At 35.6% G+C, this 19712-nt stretch overlaps 1 protein-coding gene across 1 annotated transcript in view; it reads right to left on the reverse strand.

Moving 5' to 3' along the window:
• Positions 1–19712, reverse strand: part of NCAM2 (neural cell adhesion molecule 2) — a 289954-nt gene that overhangs the window by 97198 nt on the left and 173044 nt on the right. Inside the window, exons 7-8 of the mRNA XM_040582866.1 lie at positions 18795–18955; positions 11353–11498 (exon numbers count right to left, since the gene is read on the reverse strand). Of these exons, the coding sequence (XP_040438800.1) occupies positions 11353–11498; positions 18795–18955 (307 nt within the window). The remainder of the gene's footprint in view (positions 1–11352; positions 11499–18794; positions 18956–19712) is intronic.

Genomic DNA, 19712 nt, shown 5'->3' on the forward strand with positions numbered 1-19712 from the left:
TACACCAAAACCACTAAGACATGAAACAGAACACTGAACTTCTTTCCCTTGATTGGTTTTTACTCACAAAAATGTATGAAAGAGAAATAATAAAGAGAGAAAATATGATGATCAGCCATTCAAGATTACTTGTGCTAAAGATGCAAATCACAAGAAAGAAATGGTTGATGATTATTAATGGCAAAAATATTAGCATCATCTGAAAAAAGCTTGTAGAGGAAAACAAACATTAGTGTTGGTCACAGAAAATGACAATAGTAACGACAAATGAGTGTTTATAACACAAATATTACAACTGTAATAATTACAGAAGTACTTTGCATTAGAAATTCTGATTCAATCGTAAATACTGTATTTAAAGGTTTTATATCTAAGAATTTTGCTGCTCTGAATCTACTCCAACACTGCTGTGATGCCATTAATATAGCTGACTCAGATGGATCCAAACCAGCAAAATTCTCAGGAATAAGACCATTAAGTACAATGCTTTTATGCAATACAGACCTCATATAAAACAGCCACTAAAAATAATGATTTTACTATACAGTTACATCTTACTTTAGACAATCAAATCTTATTGTGACTGGATTCTTTGGATAAATGAGAGTAAGACACAGGTGATTATACATCAGCTTTGTAAATCTTTAAAATGCTTGCAAAGCATTTGTAACTTCAATGCAAATTGGAGTTACAAGGTTTTCCTGCAAAGGATGAGTAAGGGAGGACTCTAGCATAAGCATATGACCCCAAACATGTGTCAGTATGGGTTCTATGTGATCTGCCAGAATTCATTCTTCAGTGTATTACTCAATCTCTGCATCTCAACAAGAATACTCACTATTAAATATATACAGCATCAGTAGCAACAGGTATGGTTATTCTGACTCGGAACTTCAATCTGGTCCTGTTTCTGTTTGGGTCAATTCGAACCTGAAGTATAAATGACTGCAGCTGTAGAAGTAACTAGTACAGTCAAACTCTACCACTGTACCACACTGAACCACCCATACGGATGGAGTTACGTAACTGTGAAAGAACACGAAAACATCAAGCACTAGGATCCCAGCTTTCCTTCAGGCAGGGGTTGTAGCCCAGTAAGCATGGTTCTCCTGTTGCTAGTAAGAGCTCTGCTCCAGTGCAGGGTCTTGGGACTTGCCAGGGGTCACCTTGGTCTGAGGTGATTTCAGTTTGCTTAAAGATAGCAAGTCCCTAATCATCAGGTAACTATCTGAATTTGTTTCTGGTTAGCTCTTTGCTAAGTACTATATATGGTGAAGATCTAACTAGCAAACATTAGCTCTTTGTCTTAATTGGGAACGGGGGAGGCAGTTCTGTAACTTTAACGGGGGAAAACAGTAAAAAAGAAAAAAAAAAAAGCCCAAAACAAAAGAAACCAAAACAACTTTTAGCTGGAAACCCATGAAGACAAAGCATGTAAGCTTACTGCAGTACAAAATGGACAAAAGTACCTTTAGATTGACCAAAGGAAGGGAAGGAATCATAGTTTTATTTTGTATAAACTGATAAAATATTACTTGGACTAACAACAAATTCTTGGGTAAATATGGGTTGTATGCCCCTCTTGCTCACAAAACTCCTATGGAAGAATATAAAATAACCTTTAAAATGACAGCTACTCCGAGAATCTCAAGCTGAGATTAATGCATTTATATGTACATTCATTTTCATAGAATTCAGGTTTAGATCATGATATAGTTTAGCTTTACTTGCAGGAATAACTGATGTGGTGAAGGTATACAGTTATGCAACACAGAGCAGCACAACATGGGCTTTTTTTTGGGGGGGGGGTGCGGGGGTGGGGAGGGGATCAAAATTTTACTTTCTCTTACTTGTTTGTTCAGTGCTTGTATGCAGCTTGGGGTCCTTTCCAGTTTTCTGTAAAGGTGATTTATATTTTATTAAAGTTACTATGGCTAAAGAGCACATAGGAAGTCTGTCTGGAAACTGGGATGAGGGGGAGTCCTGCAGTGCAATAGATATGCAACAAGGCTTCCTTAGGGGAAGGAAAGGCACAAGAAGCCAGAAATGCATAATTTAAGTCATGAAGAGCAGGTGAATTGTCTGCAAGAAGGACCCAGATCCAGACCTCACAGAATAAAATGTCTTTGTTCACAAAGCCTGACAATTCTGTATGGCTTTTTGGAATGGAAGAAACAACAGAAAATTTTTGCAGTAGCATGTAAAAATGGAGAAAATGAGCTACGCTGGACATATCTGAAAGGGCATAGAAATATTTGTTTTCTAGTTATTTTATTTACCTGGTATCATCCAATAGGTTTTATATAATTACATTTTAAAATTTATTTATATGCATGTATATAAATAAAAGATTATGCTGAACATATCAGTCAAATTGGGTGGAAACTACTATGAAAAAATATGCTGCTACTAGAGTCTGAAACAATGTAGAAAGCTGAGATTGCAACATGGTAGCATAAAACCCCATATGTCATTCTGCTAGGGAAAGCATTACTGAGATGCAAAACCCTAGAATCAATTTATAGTTTATTTTCAGTCAGCTTAAAGCATTTCATACTCAACTGCAAATTCAGGAAACGTAAGGAATATGTATTATTAAATTAAATTATCAGAAGTTATGGATAGGACATTGCTGAAGAAACTTCTGTAATAACACATAAACTGGAGACACCATGTGGATAAATTAATCACAGCTAAAAAAATCAGTCACAGCTCTAGGATTCTCAGGTATGCAGGCAAACTGGGAGGAGAGAGGGCAGCCTGAAGGAAGGTAATCAGTTTTCAGGGTGAGGAAGGAAAGGAAAAAGAGGAATGAGGAAAAAAGTGTGAGAAACAAGCTCCTGCAGACACCAAGGTGGGAGAAGGAAGAAGGAGAGGAGGTGATCCAGGCACCCAAGCAGAGATTCCCCTTGAGCTGTGGTGAAGACCATGTTGAAGCAGGTTGTCCCCCTCCAGCCCATGGAGGTCCATGGTGGAGTGAATATCCACACTGAAGCATGTGAAGACCTCATGCCACAGCAGGTGCATGTGCCCTTAAAAAAGCTGCAGCCCATGGAGAGGCCGCTCCAAAGCAGGCTCCTGGCAGGACATGGGACCCTTGCTGGAGCAGTCTGCTCCTGAAGGACTGCACCCTGCAGAAAAGACGCACGCGGGAACGGTTTTTGAAGAACTGCAGCCTGTGGGAAGGATCCGCATTGGAGCAGAGGAGACTAGGGGCAGCAGATGGCCTCTTGGTGGGCTGCTGGTAAGGGTAAGAGTTCTCCTTCTCTTTTATACAGCTACTACCTCCCAACATCTTATCCAAGAAACAAAGTTACCAATGAAATTGCCAAAACATACATTTGCTGAGGATATCTCTTCAGCAACACACACCCCCACACCCATATTATTTAATATTTTGGCATTTGCTACAAGGTGTATGATGCATGTGTAATATTTTATAGCCATACATTTTTTTTTAACAAATATGATGGTAAAGGTAATAAAGACAAAAAGAACAATCTATTTATATAAATCTGTACATTTTCATGCAGAATTTGTAAATATTTTTAAACATAATTAGGGTTATTCGTAACAATTGTTTATTTAGGGCATATTTGCTAAATATGATGACATGATGACCTGTGAGTTCAGGAATTCCTAAAGAATATCCATGAATCTTAAAGTTCTTAGAGTTCTTAATTTTAAATGCCTACAGTGTTGCCTTTGGGTGAGATAGTGAGAGTTTTATCTCAATAGAGTTTACTATAGTTTTGGTATTACTGAAATCACTTTGAATTTGTGATAAGGAAGCACTGGTAACTGTGGTCTAAATACATCACATGTTCCATACCATAAACATTATATTTGTCTCATCACAATATATACTAATTATTTTTTTTTTCCTCTACATTAAAAAGCTGTAAAGGAAGCAACTGTACTTTCTGATGAGATTCTGTACTTATTTTTACATTTTCTAAATTAAAACAGAAAATATATTTTGTTCTACAGACCATAACTCCAAATGACGCTTCTGAAATGTGCTGGTAAAATGGTATTTTTTCAGTCTGGAACTCTAAATATTCACTAAACTGGATTCTTAATGTAAAATTCTATATTAAATATCCACTTTTGTATACTATTTTAAGAAATGGAACATTTATCGAGTACTTGTTAATTCAATAAATTTTTACCAAGTAGTATCACCCTGAGTGCTTTAACATTATGTATCAGCTACCTACAAGACATATTAAAGCATGTTAGATAATGAGCTTGTAGTAAGGTAAAGATTACCACATGCTATTAATTCATTGACCTTTGGCATAAATGTCACTACTTGATTTGTAAAAGCAGAAATTTATAGGAAGACAAACCCCAGCTTATTGTTGGTAACATTATTTAGGTTATTTATGTTATTGCAACATTTAGAAATTTTAATAACACATGTTGAGTCCGCGCAGAGATGGGAGTTATTCTGACCATGAATCAGAGCTCAAACCTATGGTTCAGTTACGCAGTCCTGAGAAATAGTTTGCTGAATTTCAGAAGCTGTCAGTAAGGGATTGTGCAGTCTTCACTTTTCCCAATGCAAAGAAATAAGACTCTTGCATTATGCTTTAGGTTAGGTTGCCCAGCATCCTTTCACAGATGATAGACGTACACTGGTCCATCAGCACTGTCATGTTAAACTGCCATAACCTGACTGTGTTTGAAATCTGAGAACTGGCATTAATAGGTAGATATCATATGAGTAGATGCACACAAGGAGATGGTACAGTGAAACTGTGATAGGAAAACGTGCTTTTTTAACAGTATATTAAGGACATTAATAAATTACTAAGAACTAATCATTACACAGAGTGTAGAAAAATTGTTAAACAAAACAAACAAGAGATTGAAAAAGAGAATCCAGGTTATTTGCTTTCATCTTGGTTTTGCCAAAAGTCTAAATACTTATTTTCTCCTAATATGCAAGGGTATTCAAACTACCTTTGAGGTCAGGAAAACTGCTGACAGGTTTTAATAGATTAAAATACATTTTGCCAGCACTGCACTGTTGACTGTGCCATTGATTTTGATAATTTCCTATGAGTTTCCATGGTACATAGAAAATGTAACACTATGTAATACTACCAAATTACTCCAGTGTAAAAAGTGTGGCTGTATGACTTAATGTATCATCAGATATAGGATCTCTATTTCATCAGACAACTTGAAAGTTATTAAACCATTAGCAGATAATTCAACTGATACTTAGGCAGAAGCTCAAGAAATGATCTTTTGTGTAGTGGAAGGAATGAATGAATATTCAAGTCCAAGCTCCACTGGTATCATAGGAAATGTTGTTCCATAAAAAGTTCCCTGATAATTTCAGTCTTCATTAGTGTAACACAGGGAATATCATCACTGATGACTCAGTGGAAAAAGCTAATATTGGAAGGGAAAGAAATGCCATTTCCAAGCCTGTATGGCTTCATTTCAGGCAGTAAATGCAGCACCAAAACCCATAAAAAACACCCAAAAATATCTACTTGGTGCATAGGTAGTACATAAGCAAAATGGACTAAATGAGAGAGAATTCTTAAGTTTGTAATATAAATTTGTTAGAACTATGATTATCCATTTACAGAATGAACAAAACCTTTGTACTTAATTTAAGGTATCATGTTGAACAATTGATTAAATTCATGACGCTCCTAAATAAACATCTTTTTTTCTCTAGGTTGTCTAAGCTTTTATTACAGAAGATTTATTAAGTTTTAAACATTCTTGGCTTTTTGTTATCTTTATAGAATCAAGAACCTTGTCCCTCTTTACTTATTTATGTCCCAATGGAAACTGACCTTAAAATTTTACTGAAAAGAAAAATTTGCACAAATGAGAGAATTCTGAGCTAGTATAATACCAACACAATCACTCACATTCACACAACACGAATACATACATGGCTGTGTGTATGTAAAGCCATTTGGGTCTAGTCTGGGTGACAAAGCATTTCATTTATCTCCTAAAAGAGGAACAAATCTGAAGGGCCCTTTGGCCATGTAGCAGGGACTTATTATTGAGTTGTCAATATAAACACCAACCAAGCCTGTGCTGGGGAAGAGGCTATGTACACCAAAATGATTTCTAGCTTCAGTTTTGGCTTCATTTACGTATTACTGCAGGTGGTGTTACCTGAAAGAGCATGTGGAACTCAGATGAGTGATTGGGCTACTTAAGGACTTTGAAATATCCACATTGGCTTGCAGCTTTACTCCTTAGCTCACCCAGGGAAGCTGTTTTTCATTTCTAACTGTGTGCAATCTTACCCCTCCCAAATGAATCTTTCTACTAAAATACTGCTACCTCCCAAGACTGTCCACTCTGTGTAGAGTTTGTCCCAACTCCATATTAGTGTAGCTGAATGTGCCATAGAGAAGATGAAGGAGCCTCAAAACATACGCAGATTTCTATAGATCTGACGACTGGTGAGAGTATAGTAGTATCCAGTGCTCGTATGTGCTCCATGTTTTGCATATGTCACAGGGTATAAATCTGTATATTCCCAACAGCACTAATTACCTAACATTTAAGGCCACCCTCCTGCTTTCTACTCACTCTCATGTCCATTTATTTAACTTCTCTTTCCAGTCACAATAATCTTACTCTTCTATTACATAGCCTTACAATGTGAAGCCCATCACGATTAATTTTGGTGTTAAGAACAAAATACAAAAAAATACGTAATGCCTGACTGATTTGTTTGCAGAATGTCTCAACTGCATAATCAAACACAGCTGCAGCTGGCTACATAAACTGTTCTGGCCTGCAGGCTAAGATATGCTAATATTACAACAGGAAAAATATTCTACGATATTGTAAGTAGAAGCCATTCACACAACACAGAGGTGAAACAGGTTATAAAAATTTTCTTCTGTAAGGCAAGGAACTTGCCCCTTATATTTTTTCCAATTATTCAAAGAACAAAAGTTCCTGAGATTAATTTACAAAGACTGGGATTTGTAGCTCAGAAAAAAAAGAAAGAAATCTCCTGGAATCAATTAAAATACCCTAGATACAGCTTCATCTCCTCATTTTGGGTGATTAATTTCAAATAAAGACCTGATCCTGGATGTGAAAAAATGTAACAGAGCTCTCACTACTATCTCGCAAGAAAGGCAACACAATTTGCTGACACTGGAACACTGCTTCTTTTTGTGCAGTGACAACTTTCACAGGGAGTAAAAAAAAAATCAGGTTATTCTTACTAACTCTCGTAATAGCTGAAGTGGAGTTAACAGGCATAGGGGGGAGGCAGAGTTGACCTTTCAAAGAAAAGACAAAACATCCCCCAAATTCTTCACATTTGCCTGTTGTCTGATCATGAAAACTGTGAAAAACTACAAGCTACAAATAGTTATGATTTGCATGCCAACATAAAGCAAATTCAAACTTGGAAAAGAATTTAATTTTTGGTCTGAGCTCTGCAATATTTAAAAACAATGTCACAGGAATTTTCATGGGGACAGCCAGATTATTATTGTAATAGTAGGTAGACGGAAGGAAGCAGAACTCAAGCTATTTCTGTAGTCTACATTATGAGGTTAAAATCACTTTTTTTTTTTTTTTCTTTTTTTTTACTTGTGGATACGAGAAGAATACTTTAAGGTATTTTAAAGACATTTGGTGAATCTGTGTCAAATACAGACAAATACAGTATAATTTCATATGTCTTAAGTCCAACATCCAAGTTGCAAATTATCTTTTTTTTTGTTTGTTTCATTTTTCTGTTAATCAGTTACCCCACACGTGAGGCATGATCAAAGCTGAGTACCAGGTTCTGGACTGTGACCTCTCTGCACTGACTTCATTCATTCATTTTACATGTTTAGATCATAAATTCTTCAGAGCAGATTGCCTCTTTGGACACATGCTGCATACAGTGGTGAAACTGTCTCATAACAAGCCCCATCTGTTATTGTCATTTGTATTCCAAAACAAGGCTTGAAATGGTAATTACAAGCAACATTGGTCAGCTTTCATATTTCTGCTAGAATCAGATACTAGAAAAGCAGAGCATGAAACTGCCCTCACAGTTCTGCAGTCCGCACAGCAAACAATGACATTTTTGTTCAGAGGATCAGGATACGCTCTCCTTCAGGTATATGTGTAGATATTTATGTGTATCTTCAAAATCTATTTTATAAGTGGTTACAGCAAACCAAATCTAATCAATATCCTTCCTTCTGTTCTACAAAAAGCAACACTTCTCCTGCCTGCTCTTTTCACTGGGAAAAGGGCCAGGCCTGCTGGATCCACAGAGGTCTGCAGCAACATGGCATTTTGAATCACAGCCAAAAGAGGCTTGGCCAGGTTGGAATGTTAGTGAAAAGACTTACAGTACTGGGGAGTCAGGGACTAGAGGTGCAGAGGCAGAGTACATGCACCAAGCAGAGTTTTGGCTCGACACTGTAATAGCATATGAATCTTGGACTAGATGCTCATTTCCATTTTCAAATCTTTAAGGGTGAGCCAAACACCTTCTGTCACACATAATCATTCATTTACTCAGGGTTACACACTCATGTATTTATGGGTTATAGAGCCATAAAAGGATTACAGAAGTCACCTAATGTGACCTCCTGGAAAACTTTCCATTTAAAATTTCAAGAGAGGTCAGAGGAAGGGTAAAGCCACCTTTATTTCAAATTCTCAATGTAAGAAGGACCACACACTGTGAGGTAGATTATTCCAAAGGCTAGCTCATAAAATGAGAAGAAAAGGCTTCTTTGCTTCTGGTTTGAACTCACTTGCCTTCAACTTTCAAGTACACACTTCTGATGTACTGAAAATCTTTTATCAAAGCTATATTTTCCTAAGAGATAATTATAGACCTCTCACTCATTAACATTATCCTCCTTAAGCCCAGCAGGGTTATTTCTTTGATCTATGACTTTGGTGCATATTTTCCATTCTTTTGGACATAATAATTTCAAAACTCAGAAAAGTCTATGTCCTGGTTATAAGCCCTATCTATCATTTGAAAGAAAACATTTTGAATCCATGCAGGCTAAGAATGATCTTACATTCAGACTTCTCCCTTATCCACACAAAGTATACTTGCATTTTAGCAAAACAAGAATGACATGATTGAGGAACTACATACTAAAAGAAATAAAATAATTAAAAAATAAGAGCAAGACTTTCTGTGTTTTTTAATCATCATCATGTGAATATTATAATTAGAACAGTTCTTCCATCTTCCGCAGAAAAAAATACCCCCCTAAAGATATTCTTAATTCAACAAAAAAATTGTATAAAGCACAGTCTGTACTAAAAAATGTTTTAAAACTGGTAAAAAATTCAAAAGATTAATTCACTGAATGTAGATGATGATTTTATGTTTATGCAAGTATGTCTGGTGATTAGACATTACTTCAAAAGTTATCACATTTAAGTAATATTTTCAATTAAAAACTATGTTACAATGCCCCCCCTTCTTCCCCACTTTCTTCAGTTCACTTTTTCCTTCTCTTCCTGTGTGCAAAACATTGCTGTATTATTCAACAATTATTCAACAATTTAATTACTACCAGTTTCGTTTTGTATTCACCTAAATTGGTAGTAAAGCACAAGCCAAGGCTTTGGCACCCTGGATCTTGAGAACCACAGGGTAAATCCAGCAGCATATTTTATAGCTCAAGAACATACAGACTATTACAGGAAACTTATTCAACATTAAGCATAAACTCTCCCATGAGCTATACACAGAGTTCTCTCATTGGCAAGAAAAAAGGAAACCATATAACTGCATTTATTCTCATCTTTTTATCATCCACATACAGTATATCAGCACACTAGTAGAAAGTGAATATAGGTTTTAGTTTGGTTTTCAGTATTACTCAGTCGAGCCACAGTTCAGAGAAAGCTACAGTAACATGTCTAGACAGTTTAACCATCTGCAGTTTGAATTAAGAATGTAATAATGTCTTATATAAGCACTGGATAAACTTCAGGTTTCAACTGCACCAACATTGTTAATCTTGTTTCTGTGATTTGCTTTCATTTTTCATTTCTGATATAAGAAAGTTTTTTTTACAAACATTCCAAACATAAGTGGAAGCCTACACTTGTAACCTTTGAACCAAGTGTAGTCTTTGTGGGTCAGAAAGATGACCTTTGACTTGAAATATTTAAGGAGAAGATAAACTTCATTTTAATGCAAAACTATTAGAAAAAAATACTATATAAATACTGTTATCTTGCTGCAAAATGGAAATCACATAGCAGGAAAATGGCAGACAGAGTCTCACATAAACTGCCTCAATTAGAGGAAAGGTCAAGTCAGAGACTAGACCAGACCAGACATTTACCTTGAGAGCACAAATAATGGAAATATGTAATTCCCTAATATACAGCAATTCCCTATACACTGAGTGACTTACTATGTATCTAATTCCCTCAGTAGCATGACTGCAATGTAGGTTTGTCAATTGTTTTTTTTAAACAACACCTATGAATATGCAAACATCCGCAAGAAGCCAGTATTTAGCTGTTTGGCTATCTGGAGTTAAAATTCGGAATTAGCCAGCCAGGAAAATGGTATCTCATACTTTAACCAGCACAGAGAAAATCTATAGTTTATGTAAGGGAATTAAGAAAAAACTTGTTCAAATAGTAAAAGAAAATATTTTAAAAAAAAAAAAAAAAGGAAAAAGGGCTCTGTAGGAAGAGCTTGTTATCTGCATGGTTAGGAATAACATTACAGTTTCCTTTGCTTTCACCATCCCATCTAATTACAGGTTTTGTTCCTACTGTAACCGACTTTCTTCATTGTCATACTGTAACCTTTATTCAACTTACTTTTTTAATAAAACATGAAAATGGGAAAACAAAATAGGAAAATAGGCTCTATTTTTAGTTATAGACTACTTGCTCTGTGTAAAGAAAAATGTAACAGAAAAATGGGGAAAAAAACCCAACGCTTCAGAAGTGGGAAATAAAGAACACCAAAGTATTCAGAGTATTTTATTTCAGACTTTTATAGGCTCCACTGCATTTTGAGAAACACTGGAAAGGGTCTAAATATATTCAAGAAAGGCTATGGGCAGCCATTATGATCAAGATGAAACTGAAACTCTTAACGATTATATATGAAAATTTAGGCCTGATAAGATGAATTACCTTTCAGCACTTTGCTTTTTTTTTTTTTTTTTTTTTTAATTTAATTTTTAGAATCTCCACATCGCTCTTATTACCTTGGAAAGTAGAAATTCCTTCCAATTCCAGAAGAATATAGAATTAATCTATTTCTAAATTAATTTTCTGCTTATAAAAATATTAGCCAGACAGTACATATTTAGATACTTTAGACATTAAAGGCTGATTTACCTTGTCACCTTCCGAGAAAGTTATTCCATCAATGGCCCTCTTCCAAGTAATCTCGGGGATTGGTTCTCCTTCTGCTTCACAGATGAGCGTGGCTTTCCCATTCTCAAACGTGGTTTCATTTTGAAGTTGTATTATTTGAGGCTGTACTGTTAAAAATACAAATTACATTACTCATCCTGCACAAAGAATGTCATGTCAAAATCTATTTTTTAAACCACTTTTTTTTTTTTTTTTTTTTTTTTTTTGTTAAAGTACATCCACGTTTGGTTTTTTTTGTGGTTTGTTTGGGTTTTTTTGTACTTAGGATTAACTAAAGGTTTAATGTTACCATCTATAAGAGTGATAAACTCTTTAGACTTCAAGTTGCATGAGAACCATCTCTGTATGCAGATGACCTGGACTCCTGGCTCAGCATGGTTGGCACCCTCAGGGCTGCCTGCTCCCTCACTGGGGTAGTGTGGAATAGGTCCTGGCTGATGAGCCCCTTCCTTTTTGTTTTTTTTTTTCACACAAAATTGCTGTGATTGCCTATTTTGCTCCTGGCCCACTGTCCCTTAGGTACTAGCCTGCTCTAGCTACCCTCTGGCACTTCAGGAATGAAGCAAAGATTCAGTGATTCCATGATGGTCCCGCACCTGGGCAGGAATAACTCCATGCATCAGTGCAGTCTGGGTGCTGGCTGGCTGGCAAGCAGCTCTGCAGGGAAGGTCCAGAGTGTCCTGGTGCAGAAGAAGTTGACAATGAGCCAGCAATTCACCCCTGAGTAGAGAAGGCTCCAGGGATCTTAGCCATGCATATAAATATCTGATAGAGGTGATTACAGATAGAGCCAGAATCTTCTTAGTGGTGCCTGGTGACAGGACAAGAGGCAATGGGCACAAACTGAAACACAGGAAAAGGAAAAACCTTTCTTACTGAGAAGGTGACTAAATGGTAGAACAAGCTACTCAGGAGACTCTGGAGTCTCCATCCTTGAAAATATTCAAACCCCAGCTATACATGGTTCTGAGACATGCTCTGGCTGACGCTGCTCTGATCAGGGGGTTGAACTGGATGGTCTCCAGAGGTGCCTTCCTGACTCATTCTTTGGCATTCTTTGATTCTGCAATAATCTGTGTTTGTCTTCAAATACAAATTATTTGGAAAAAATAAAGTATATTCATATTCTTGGACTGTAGTCTTTAGCAATATCTAACTGCCTTACAGAAATTACTGAATTTAACAAAATTCCTGGGTAACAAACATCTTGTACTGTTTTTAACACTTAAGAACTGCAGAGTCCTCTGATACAAACCTGTTCATCTTTACTTACTGAGTAAATTGGTGGTAAGATACATTTGAAAAATTCCGAATATTGTTTACATTCTTCAAATCATTCCACTTTATAGCCACGAGTACACAGCAAGTACAGCTCTCAAACTGTACTGTACCTTGTCAGGTTGTTTACATATGCAATACAATTTCTGGTTACATGTGAACACTCTTATTTAGGGGATTTGTTTGTACAATATTATAGAAGAACTAGTTGTAAAATGCGCATAGAATATTACTCTCTTCCATGGCATTCAAGTATCTTAATTAAAAATGTTTGGGTTCTACATATTCACTCATATAGAATCATTAATAAGTTTCTCTGAACCTATCTTTACATATTGAAGCAGACACTCATCCCACTGTAAAACCCAACATGTAATCATGTAATAAGAATATGACAGAATATGTTTAGACCCAAAAGCAATGAATTAAGTTTATATGAGTGAATTAAGTTATGGCAGCTCTTAACATTGAGTTTGTCAACATTAAGTACACTTGTTGAAAGCAATGTATTTTCTAGGAAGTTTTCCCGAGTTTTGCTTTTGTGGAAGCCCTACTACGGTATATTGTATATGAAGCAGAAAATAAACAGAGAGGTAATCTATTTTCTAAAGCAGTATGGTATATTGTATATGAAGCAGAAAATAAACAGAGAGGTAATCTATTTTCTAAAGCAGTTACTAAAGCGTATGCTGTGCAGAGGACTAATGTTTTTAGTGGATCAAAAGGGGAAATTCAGGGTGAAGGGACTCCAGGAGGTCATCTTGATCAACCTCCTCATCAACACAGTCAACAGACTGTTCAGTTCAGATTGCTCAGGGATTTGTTGTGCACTATCTTGAAAAATGCCCAGAACAGAGACTTTCTCACCAGCTTGTTCCAGTGCCTGACTGTCCTCATGGTGAAAAATATTTTCCTTATGTCTAGTCTCCTGTTTAATTTTATGACCACTATTTCATTTATGACTGTTGTCTCAAAGCTTCTGCATTCAGCATCACCAATAAAAATAACTAACAAAACAAGGTTAACATATGCTATATGCAGACACATCACATAACTCTCATTCATTTCCACCACACCATTCTTGGTCTCACTTCTCATTCCTTATCTCTATACTTCATCTGTTGCTTGTCTACTGTCTGTTCACCCTTGACTATTACAAATAATCTATTGTGTGTTTACTGCATAGAGACGAAAAATAAGTAATATTTTACCTAACAAACCACTGAACCAATATACTGCTTCATTAAGATATAAAGTACGGTGAGTGCAGTAAGGAAATACCCTGAGTGATCAGGGGCTCTTGAAATGTCAACTGAATCCAGCTTTACTGGAAGCAGTAGAAGGTAGTAAGCAAAGCATAACTGCTTTAACATAACATCAATTTGGCTGAGAAAAGCTGAAACTCTCCTCAGTGGTACAACAAGGGATGCCAGTTTAAAGAACTACAAAAAAGAATTTGAGAGACAAGATAACTAGGTTAAACTTAAAAATAACTTCAGTTATTGTTCTCACTTTGAGGATCATCCAAATGCCTATGAAATAATTTACCTTGGTACCAAGGTACTCTGTAGCTCTGTCTCTGAGCTACAATATAATCTGCTCTTTCCTTTCTTTCCTTTGATTATAATATCAACCCTGGAAACCAGGAAAGACCTATAGCAGATATACCACTCATCAGAAAGGTATAATCTACAGTATTTTATGCCAGAAATTTCCAAAAATTTGGAATTACATTATTTCCATAACATGAGGATATCCCCATCTGGGCAACATGAAAAACAATAGGATCTGCTCCAGATTATGCATGTTCTAAAACATAATTAATAATTTTCAACTTTAAATCTTAGACATATTCTAAATTTGTAAGGCCTTCTTTAGATGGATCACTGCAAGACAAAAAAATTATCTTGACATTTTAGACATAAGCAGCTGACATTTAAAGAAATAAGCACTGATTAAACATCAAATTTATCTAGCTGACAGTTATTCCTAGGAAGAAGAGAGCTCATATGGTGGATATTGTTTAATTGCTTCATTTTTGTAGGTCATGAGTCATAATTTGCTATTGACTAGAAGTTTTAACAGTATTTGACAACTTTCTAATGACAATTTGGATACTGGAAAAATATTAAAATACTTTTGTGTACATGTAAATAACAATATTTATTTGAGAGTGCAAAGTCTAGTATTGACAGAAATGCTGACGCAGTTGTTTCCTACCCCCACTTTAACTGTTCTTTCTAAATTGACAAGATCATTCTCAAAGTGAATTTGCATTTGCTTGCCATACTTTGGCAAACATGAAACAAATGAAAATACAGCGTCTTGGAAAATAAATCCAGGAAGCTTTCAGGTCTGCTGGTTTCTTCAGTCAAAAATATTGAAATATTTGTATTATAATGTACTTGAAAAATTGTAATCTGAATGACCTGACTGAAATGAAAGAAGGCTTAAATGTGGAAAGGAGTTATGCTTAAGTTTAATTAAAATTACTTTATTTGGAAGGTAAATAACTGCTTACTACCGGACATGCCTTTTTAAAATATTAACAGAGTGATGCAGCCAAATACAGAAATAACATCTACTGGTTGGAAAGTTTGCTGTCTGAGCAGAGAAGGTTGGTGTTAAGTTCTCCAACATTCCCTCAATGAACAAGTTTCTTTCAGGTTCCTTTCTTGGTCTCTTCCGGATTCATCTCAGACAAGGGCTAAGCTCATTGCTGTATACCTATAGCTTCCAAAAAAGCTTAAAAAGAACATGGATAGCACTGTGAGGTTCTAGACTGGTTGCTTACAACTGATTCCTTGGAAAAGGTACGCAATTTATTGAATTCACAGAGTTCTACCCATACCTTTGACAAAAGAGTTTCATCGGACTTGGGAAGCAGCACATGTATAAAGCTTGAGATAGTCCTGATTGTATCTCGTCAAAAGAACTGCTTTAGACAGCTTGTTATGAATACAAACATGGATTGACTGGTGAGAGGCTTAGTATATGTCTGTATCGCTGCCTGATAGGATCTCTTGGTTAACGTCATACATGAGGAATCATACTCATGCTATCTACTTGCACAGCCACATTTGAATCAGGTAGCAAAACTGCAACCCCATCCTCCTGGAAACTGCTGGTACAAATTGAATTTAGCAAAAAAGCTAGAGCCCAACAAGGAAATCTCTAAGAAACAGATTCCTGAAACTTGATTTCTGACATAATAAGGATTAGTACACACACCAGTATGAAGTGTTGACTTGATGTAGTGCATGATAAACCTGAGTCTTTGTACATGTTAAAATGGTATTACTACTTCACACACAAAGGGATTTAAGACTTGTCTTTTGAGAGAACCGGCATCACTGACATTGTAGACTGTATAATTTTTATTTTAAAAAAGTAGAGGTGTTCCAAACAGGTAAGGACATATGAGGGAGGAAGAAGGAATATAGAAAATGTATGAACTTTTGACACCACATGAATTGCACTTTGTGAAGCTGCCATTGGTTTACTTCATAATATCTAGGATGAGCAGGTACAATAGTTCTGTACAGAGATCCATGGATTCCCTTTACAGAGTCATTTATTCCAGTGAATTGAAATGAAGAGCTTCCATATATGTATTGAATGGTATCTTAGCAAAAAAAATCTATATAACCACCAAACCAAAATCCATGCCAAAACATGTTAATATACTTCTTAAGCTTACAGGGAAACTAGTTCAGTTCGGTGTATTCTGAGCACTGTAAATGTAAAACAAATGCAGCTTCTCACCCCAATCTCATAGACTCAGTACAACCTCTTTGGTTCGAAGCTACATGTTTTGTGATGGCCTAAATTAATACAAATATTTAGTATTTGGAACACATTTAAGAGGTATAAGACAGGAGAGGTCTGTTACATTTCGTCTCGTCTGCCTTGGTGACAGATAATAAATTAATAATAGCACATATTTCTCTCAATAACCAATAAAAGTCATATTAAACACAGCTGCAAAAACTTCCTGCTATAAAAAAAATTCAGATTATACTTAAAAAGACATCTAGAAAGTATTAAAAAAAAAAGAAGTATGTGCTTAAATTACACAATAATTATAAAGGGTCTTCTGTAATGCATCTTGAGGTACTCATTCGACTTTCATGAAACTTATTGTCAGGAACTACTGAAATGCCAATGAAACGTTTTTTATAAGCTCAGGCTGCCCTCCCACTGATTATGTATGTAAAACACCTACACCAAGACTTTCCTCCACAATGTGAACCCTGTGTACCATTCCTGCTTATTATTTCACAGACAGGGTATTGTAACCAGAAAAGCACAGGAATGTGTGGTTCAGAGATTCATACAGCTCCCACAGTGGGAGAAACTAAATAGACTGGAAGCTCACAGCTTAGAAAACAAATGAACCAATGAGAAAACTATATTTGATGTGAAGAACATATGGAAGTATCCTTCACTTTTTATTTTAAAATTATAATTCTTAGCCAAGTATATAAATAGGCTTTAAACATAAGAAACATTTTTTCATGCAAGAAAGAAATTACTTAAAAAATTTAGGAGTTTGGGATGTCATGGAAACAAAAAGGTTGTGCAGGTTCAAAATGAATCAAACTTATCCTATCTATTAAATAATTTGGATTTAGCTCTCCAGGGGGTTCCCAGAATAGTGGTTAATAAAAGATGGAAGAACATACATAGAAAGTACTTACTCTTAGTCTGGTGTCTCCCTTTCCCTATTCCTTCAACAAAAAAGTTACCTTGCCCTAGGCAAAAACTAAGTAAAATTAAGCCACACTTAAAATTACTCAATAAACAAAATTATTTATGTCTGAAACATCTCTAACTCATATGAAAACTAGCAAGTCTTTTCTAGTTCTTTATTTTTTTATTATTAATTTTTTGTTCAATTTTGGAAATCAAATGTTTCAGTTTTCCAAAAAAACTTCAAGATGTTATACGTCTTGAAGGTGGGATGAAATATAAAATTGTATTTAATCTTCTTTCCTTTGAAAAGTAATTGAGAATGACTTTCAAGTACCTCAGAACAACAAATTAGCCCAATGGTTAGGCAACCCACCCGGAGTACGGAGCACGGGAGACAGCACAGCATGGAGGGCTATGAAGAGCTTCTCAAACAGGAAAGGCAGTGGAACGCACACAGACACAGCTGACCTACTCACCTGACACCACGGCTTCAGCCTCAGGCTCCCAGATCCCAAAGGACAGTATTATCCAACCCAACAGCTTAGCTCTTGCAATGCAAGTTTTAAATTACCCTCTCCTGTTAGAACTGTTTCACTTTGTATAAATTATTATTAGTTTTAACTGGAACCTTAAATTTAATTTTCCATGGTCCTAAGTACATGCTTTAGCTCTTCAAATATGAATAGTGTTTCTCTCTACGACAAGCTATAGTTACTGTAAAAAACTACCCAACACATTATCTTTTTTGTAGGTTTTTCATAAATAATCTATAGCCTTGATCCTACATAATGTTTCTGAGGGAAGTTTTCTACATTCTCACAGATGCCTACTCTCACTAGCTACAGCTATAAAAAACTTCAAATACTGGGTGGTATAGCATAGAAAGAAAATAAAGGGGTTTCCTGTGACTACATTTATCCTTTGAAAGTCAGATCAGACAATACTTTTGTGACTACATCTGCAATCATGCACTTAAAAAAAATAAAAAAAAAAACAAGAAATGAAAACAAATTAAAAAATCAGGAACACCTCTGCATAGTGTCATATCAAAAAAAGTACTGCTTAAAAGACCAAATAATGTAGTTTTCCCCTGTCAGAATTTTCTCCTCTTTTTCTTCCTGCTTTTCTTTAAAGCAGCCAACTTTTAAAGGAAAAGCAGAGTGAATTAAAATTAACAATTTAACACTCCATTGTACTGTATCTGAATAGTAGAAAAGCAAATGCCAAAGACAGCCTTTTCAAAATTAAATTCAGGTGTAAAGGTTAAAGTAGCCAGCCGGGATGAAAAGGCTTTAAAATTATACAGTGGTTTGCTGCACCAGTAGACAACTAGCAGGAATACTGTTCCACTGAAATTTGTGAATTATCACCTCAGTTTCCTACTGTTTACATTTAAAAAGGGAGGATGGAACATACTATGCAGTACTTACCAAAAACTTGAAGGAATGTTTGTTTTTTATCATTTCCTGCTTTGTTTTTAGCATTACAGATATAAGGACCTGCATCAATATTTTTTATATCTCTTATTGTTAGTTCTGTATTGCTTCTTCTCAGCATATATTTTTCATTTTCTTCAATAAGTTTACCATTCCTAAAAAAAAAAAACCGAACAATGGAGAAATCAACTGGTAGGTTCCAAACTCTGAAACAATGCGCTATGGAAGCATCAATATGTTGAAAATAATATTTGAGGGAAGAGAATGTTATTATGCTAGCCACAAAAAAGCATTAACCCATGTGATATAAATTGGCAGCATGTATTGAAGGGAGCTGATTTTAGCATAACAAAAATTGTTCTGCAGGATCACTGTGTTTTTTCTTAAGAATAATTATATGTGCACAAAGAAAAAATTCTTAACTGCATTTTGATGTTCAAGACCCCAGCTTTACAATTTTGTTGTGAGGTTCTAAGGTATATACATATTAAAAATATTATATTATCTTTATTCTTAAATGATCAATATTGACTTAATGTTAAAAACATTCTTGTGACTAGAACTCTAACATATGGCTTACAATTAAGGAAGGATAGAAGAAGCAGGTTAGACAAATACAGTCTTGTATGTGATAAACATTTTAAAGTGTATTTTCTAAATGTAACTATTGCAGTTCACATTAGTAACCAGGTACCAACTTACAAAAAAAATACATTACATACATGTAGAGCCTATTGGCACATAAAGAACTCTTCCAAATTATTTCCACTCAGTTGTTGTTGGCTAGCCACAACTTAGTAAGCAGGCATGTCTCCAGATGTTTGAATGAGGTCTGACCAGATGGTACAGATATAATAAAACCTGTGAACAATTCTGAGGGCTGATTGAGGCTTGACTGGTCCATGTGAGCAC

This window comes from Falco naumanni, chromosome 2 (genome assembly GCF_017639655.2).
Source record: "Falco naumanni isolate bFalNau1 chromosome 2, bFalNau1.pat, whole genome shotgun sequence".
Classification (NCBI taxonomy): Eukaryota; Metazoa; Chordata; class Aves; order Falconiformes; family Falconidae; genus Falco; species Falco naumanni.